General features: G+C 47.6%; 1 protein-coding gene across 1 annotated transcript; it reads right to left on the bottom strand.

Moving 5' to 3' along the window:
- Window positions 1-479: 479 nt before the first annotated feature.
- Window positions 480-1612, bottom strand: LOC135636383 (uncharacterized). Its single transcript, XM_065148071.1, has 2 exons — window positions 1415-1612; window positions 480-785 (listed from the first exon to the last, which is right to left on the bottom strand). Exons 1-2 carry the CDS (start codon window positions 1610-1612, stop codon window positions 480-482), a joined length of 504 nt encoding a protein of 167 aa, XP_065004143.1.
- Window positions 1613-6545: the final 4933 nt, after the last annotated feature.

The raw sequence follows: 6545 nt of genomic DNA, 5'->3' as shown, positions 1-6545 counted from the left end.
TATACATATGATAGGGCGTCTTGGTGCATGGTCAGCCAGTAGTATCCCTGTTTGAGGATTTTGAAGGCCAAGATTTGGCCCCCAATGTGCTCCCTACAGATCCCCTCATGGAGTTCAGCGAGAATCGTCTCAGCATCTGGTGGCACGAGATAGCGCAGGAGGGGTTGGGAGAAGGCTCTCTCGTATAGCTTTCCATCGACCTCACAGGACCAGGCTTGGGTCTACCTCAATTGTTGTGTGACCTTCGGGTCTTCGGGCTGCGTCCTATCCCTCTTGAAACGGAGGATTTCTTCCATCTAGTTTGGCGAGACCACTATTTCGGCGACGTCATACGTTAGCATGGTCGGGACCATTATGGATTCAGTTGCAAGGATTGCTTCCAAGCTATGAGCAAAGGCCGACCTGGCCAAAGCATCAGCCTGCACATTCTGTGCCCGAGGTATCCTTGTAACCGAGAGGCAGTTGAAGCGACGGGTGAGTCATCTTGTTTCCGTTAGGTATTGCACCATCGTTGGATCTCGAGCTTTGTAGCTCCTATTGACGTGTCCCATCAGCAGCTGGGAGTCGTTGAAAACCTCAAGGTCACCAACATGCATCTCCAGGGTGAGGCACAGTCCATGGAGTAGTGCCTCGTACTTGGCCTCATTATTGGTCGCTCGGAATTGTAATCGGAATGATCTTTCGTAGGTTTCTCTAGACGGGCTTTTGAGGATAAGTCCGACCCCGATCACCTCGATGATGGCCGAGCCATCCACATGCAGGGTCCACGCGCCCTTGCTATGCTCCTGTTCAACAGAATGATCTTCAGGAGTTAGTTCGGAGATGAAGTCGGCTAATACCTGGGCTTTGATGGTCGTTCTAGGGGCGTATTGAATGTCAAATTTGCCGAGCTCGACCAACCATCATAGTATCTGACCCAGTGCATCAAACTTGGAGAGGATTTGCCATAATGGTTGGTCGGTTATCACTTTGATCGTGTGGGCCTAAAAGTATGGTCGCAGCTTTCGGGCCAGTTTCATTAGTGCGAGGGTTAGCTTCTCGATCAGGGAATACCATACTTCAGGCCTGACGAGAACATGGCTGACATAATGACAAGTTGTTGTGTCAGTGGCACTTCTTGAGTTAGCACCGAGCTGACTGCCTGTGCCGAAGCTGCTAGGTAAAGATCGAGGACCTCGTCTAGCTCGGGTGAGGTGAGTCGGGGCAATCGAGCAAGGCATGCCTTTAGCTTCTCGAAGGCTTCCTAACATTTTGGGGTCTACGCAAAGCTGTCGGCCTATCGAAGAGCCCGAAAGAAGGGAAGGCACTTGTCGCCTGATCGCGACACGAACCGGCCGAGCGCTGCCAGCTTTCTTGTGAGGCACTACACCTCCTTGATCGAGCGGGGAGGCTACATCTCTGTTACGGCCCGAACCTTTTCCGGGTTGGTGTCTATTCCTCTCTGGTGGATGATAAACTCGAGGAATTTTCTCGAGCTGACCCCGAAGATGCACTTAGAGATATTTAGGTGCATGTTGAACCGCTTGAGCATTCGGAATGTCTCCGCTAGGCCGGCCATATGTGTGCTTGCGGTCTTGCTCTTTATGATCATGTCATCTACATACACATCCATGTTCCTCCCGAGCTATTACTTGAATAGCTTGTCGACCATTCTTTAGTAAGTCACCCCAGCATTTTCAGGCCGAAAGGCATCACTTTGTAGCAATACACTCCTCTATCGGTGATGAAGGCAGCATTCTCTTGGTCTTGTAGTGCCATCCGGATCTGGTTGTAGCCCGAGAATATGTCCATAAATGTAAGGAGTTCGTAGCCTGTGGTGGCATCGACCAGCTGGTCTATTCTTGGGAGTGGATAGCAATCTTTGGGGCATGCTCGGTTAAGATCGGTGTAGTCAACACACATCCTCTAGCTTCCATTGGGTTTCTTAATGAGGACTACATTCGACAACCACCGGGGGTATTTCACCTCGGTTATAAATCCTGCCTCTTTAAGGTAGTCGGCCTCGTTGCTAATCGCCTTCTATCGGTCGGGAGTGAACTTCCTTAGCTTTTGCTTCACAAGCCTAGCCTCAGGGTGGATGTGGAGGTGGTTCTGGGTCACCCATAGGTCGATTCTGGGCATCTCCTTGGAGGACCATGCAAACACATCGGCATTTTCCTTTAGGAAATCAATGAGCTGAAGCTGTTTTGCTTCGGGGAGCATTGTCCCGATTTTCATGGTCAAATCGGGTCGGTTCCTCTTTAGAGGTACTTCAGTGAGTTGCTTAGGGGGCTCCAAGTGCATTGGTGTCATGCATTCTTCACGGGGATCCGGGGCTTGACGGGGGCGTGACCTCTCCAGGAGAGTAACCGCCGTAAGGTAGCACTTCCTTGATTCTCTCGGATGACTTCGGGATTCCCCAACCCTTGCCAAAGTTGAAAATTTGATGGCCCGTTGGTAGGTGGAAACTACTGCTTTCAGCTTGTTGAGGGTCGGGCGGCCGAGGATGATGTTATAGGTTGAGCGTAGGCCGACTACCATGATGATAGCCATTATCGTCTTGGCTCTTGGCTCTTCCCCAATGGTGACAGGGAGGGTGGTGGTCCCGAGTGGGGAGATGGAATCTCCGATGAATCCGGTGAGCGCCAAGTTCATGGGGGTGAAGTCCTCATTAGTTAAGCCAAGCTTCTTGAAGGTGTCGAGGTATAGCACATCGGTGGAGCTCCTAGTGTCGACCATTATCCTTTTGACCGGAGCGTTGGCGATCCTGATGGAGATCACCAAAGCATCGTCGTGGTGGGATCACTCGACCTGCTCGGTCCCGAAGGTGATTTCGGGCTCGAACTTGGGTCGGGGGCATTTTTCCATTGTGTCGCGGGCATAGGCCTTCCTTGCCGTTGAGCTATTGCCGCCAGTAGTTGGTCCATCGATAATGACATCAATCTACCTATCAACAGGGCCCCTAGGGCATGGAGTTGCTTCCCCTAGTTCCTTGAGGTAGCGCCTAAGGTGACTTCTTCGGATTAGTTCCTCAATTTGATTTTGGAGGTCGCGACAGTCTTCCATGTCATGACTATAGTCCCGATGGAACATGCAATATTTAGAGCAGTCCTTATGAGTGGCCTTCAGGGGATTGGGTTGGCGTAAGAGACCCTTCTCCTTGATCTAGAGAAAGATTTCAGTACAGAATGTATTCAAAGGCAAAGGCGGGGGCCTTTGGAGTAATAGCTCAGGCTGATCGGGCCTCCTGCGAGGTTGCGTTGGTGGCATCGAAGTCGCTCCTTGGGCCTGCTCTGTCCTCGGCCTCTTGCTGTCCTCACTCCTCCCTGCCATTAGGGCTTTGGTGGCGATGTACTGGTTGGCACATTGTAGCATCTCGGGGATGGTTACGGGCGGCTTCTCAATCAACAACTAGAAGAACCTCGAGGGCCTCAAGCCCATCAGGAATGCCTGCATGATCAAAGAAGGGTGAGTGTTTGGGAATCCCCGGATTTCAATGGCAAAGCGTGCCACGAACTAGGAGAGCGATTCATCCTCACGTTGGGATAACGCGAGCAGGGTGGTGATGAAAGGTTTGGGTCGCACGCTGGCCAGGAAGTTTTGCTTGAACTCCCTTGCGAGCTGATCAAAGGATGAGACTGAGAATGGGCACAGCCGGTTGAACCATGCTCATGTCAGTCCTATGAAGGTGGTCGAGAGTGCCGAACATATCAGGGCGTCATAGGTGCTATAAAGGGCCATCTAAGCCCGAAACGTGGCGACATGCTCTACGGGGTCGGAACTGTCATCGTACATTTCCAATGCCGGTAGCCTGAAGTTGAGCGGTATAGGCTTGTCCTGTATTTCTTGAGTAAAGTGGGATTCACCCAAGCTGCCTTCGCCCATCTCCCCCCGTGACTTCTGGAATTCGCGTTGGAACTCATCCAGGCATCGGTTGACCATGGACAGTTGGATCTTGAATGAGTCATCTGCTGAGTCCGATGATATGGTATCAGGCTCAGAGTGGGGCGGAGCGATCCAGCAAGGTGCGGGTGTGCCCTACTCAGGTAGGCATGTTGGGTTTCTCCCACCCTGAGTTGCTCCCTACTCGGCTTTTGCTGCGTCAGGTCAGTCGCAGGAGCCACTAGTTGCACAATCTGTGGCATGAGCGGGATGATTATCTGCATCATTCCCACCAAGGCTTGTACTTGCTTGGCCAAGCCAAGGAACGCTTCGGGTGAAACGACCGAGGGTCCTGTGGTATATCCGGGGGGAGAGAGCCCCAGATCATTAAACAGGTGCCAGTAGTGATTCGACGTCGAGGCCAAGATCCCCCCATCTCTGAGGACGGGGAGGGGTTGATCCTCGAGTTCGGAAGGGGGTGGCCGGTCAGTGGTTCTCCCTCGGGGGGAAATCCTGCAGGGTGCTCCTACGATATGTCCCTCCTTCTAGCACCAAAAATGTTGGTGAACTGATGCACCGTGGCTGATGAGTCAACATGGCTTGGTCCACGGGTCGATATTGGGAGTCTTCGATCGGCTGAGCTAGTTGCCAAGGTTAGTCATGCCCTCACGATGGGGTGCTAGCACCGGAATGTTAACTGGTGTCTCTCGGTCGGGATGCTACTTGGTGACTCTCAGTCGAGATGGTCATGGCTCGGGGTGGCCGCTCTCCTGCACAGAAAGCCCTCGTCGGATGGCTACCGACTTTGGCCCCTCAATGAGTAAGTCAGTGCTTAGTTGGTTTTATTTGTTTTTGCCTCTCTCTTGGCCAGATGCCGGCCATGAGTTTTTATACTACTGTACGAGGGTCGGTCGTATATGAGTTTGGCATGGCAGCCGATCCTCGAGGGGCGAGATGGTACCTTTGTGTAGCCGTCGTCCCGGGATGCGCGGAACGACGCCATACGGCACCATCCCAATCTTTTCGGGATGGGACGTATCGAGGAATGCCTTGGTATGGATTCTAGCTCAGCGCGTGGGAGTGCTCCTCTTGCTGACCTGGCGGTGGCATGGCATGGCGTTGATTATGACACGACTCGAACCCAAAATATATCTTATCATGAAGTATGATAGTAGACTTGGACAGGGTGAGAACAATCAGATTGAATTTCTCTTTTTCTGACCCGTGCAATACGGAGATGGTATTGAAAAACTTTCAAGTGGAAATCAGATTGATTGATCACCCGTTCCTTGAATAAACAAAAACAAATCTCATTTTTCAACTTTTACAAAAGGTTGGAGCCCCCTTGATTTGGCAGCAAGGTCGGGCAAGAAGAAAATAAACTGATTCCCTAAAGCACAAAACGTAACATGCAAATAATAACATCATATCGGGTTAATATCATACTCACCAAGAGGATGATTGTTGGGATTGACCAATATTTTTGGAATCCAGCGTTACTGGGAGGATAAGGAATCTTATTATAAGAAGTTCTAATGAAGAAAAAAAACCCTAAAAATTAATGTTTAGTTATTTTATACATACATCATATATCTCTAGGATTTGGTGGGGATAACAAGATGTGAGAAATACTTTGAGTACGTCTAGGTTATTCTTTACGATGTCTAGAGATAGTGCTCTCTAGGATTTCTAGAAAGAATGATAGAAAATGTATATAATTTTTCATGGTTCATATAAGAGGATATAAGGGGATTGCGCATGAGGAAGGATAACTTACAAGCCATGAAATTAAACCTGTATGGTAAATTAGTTTATTTTTCTATAGATATATTGAATCACGTTAATCTTACATTGATATTCTGATATATTTTTTAATTATGGATCTGTATAATTATTTTTAATTTTGAAAGTGTATAGAACTTCTTCCTCTTCAACATTTCTTTCATGGCTTTGACTATATAAGAACCTCCTTCAAAATCTCTTATAAATATTGATTTCGAAACAAGTTTTTATCTTTATGTTGCATATCAAATAATGATCTTCTTAAATCAAGACAGGCAACAAAGATCATATGGTGATGCCTATGCTTCTACTTAACATCACTAATAAAAAATATCATGTATATCACAAAATTAAAATAAAAAAAAGACAGAGAAAGTCAAACATAAAAAAAAGAACTCGAAATATTTTAAAAAAACAAACCTGATTAGAATCCCTTACTGCTATTATACATATCAGACTTGGGGCGTACACAAGTCCTGTCCTAAATAGGATAGGACTTATCATAATCGTGTTTTCAGATTAAGACTCATAGTTTAACTGCACTGGAACTGATAATACTATGAACATTGTATACTATATTACATATAAACGCGTGATGGTATACAATCAACAAAGGAAATAATATAGTAAAGTTACACCCCAACAACCAGGAAAGATAGCTATGACTTGGTTGATGGTAGCAATATACGCATTAGATTAAGCTTCTAGTTCAGCCTTGAAAGTCCATTATTGAGACCCATTCCTTATTCTATCCAATGAATCGATCATATGACTATTCCATTAACCTTATCAATATGACTGATTATTCTGTCGATTTCAGAAGAGGTTGGTCGCGACAAGCAAGCTAAAAGTTACAATGACTCCTTCAAATCTATTCTTACTATATATACAAACCATACATG

The sequence above is a fragment of the Musa acuminata genome, chromosome BXJ3-4, assembly GCF_036884655.1.
Source record: "Musa acuminata AAA Group cultivar baxijiao chromosome BXJ3-4, Cavendish_Baxijiao_AAA, whole genome shotgun sequence".
Taxonomy (NCBI): Eukaryota; Viridiplantae; Streptophyta; class Magnoliopsida; order Zingiberales; family Musaceae; genus Musa; species Musa acuminata.
The sequence above is the reverse complement of the archived record's forward strand: the minus strand, read 5'-3'. Positions and strand labels throughout refer to the sequence as shown.

Coding starts and splice junctions, on each gene's coding strand:
- LOC135636383 (XM_065148071.1), bottom strand. CDS start 1,612: ATGGATGTGTATGTAGATGACATGATCATAAAGAGCAAGACCGCAAGC. Junction 786..1,414: donor TAGACACCAACCCGGAAAAG/GTTCGGGCCGTA, acceptor TCTGTTGAACAG/GAGCATAGCAAGGGCGCGTG.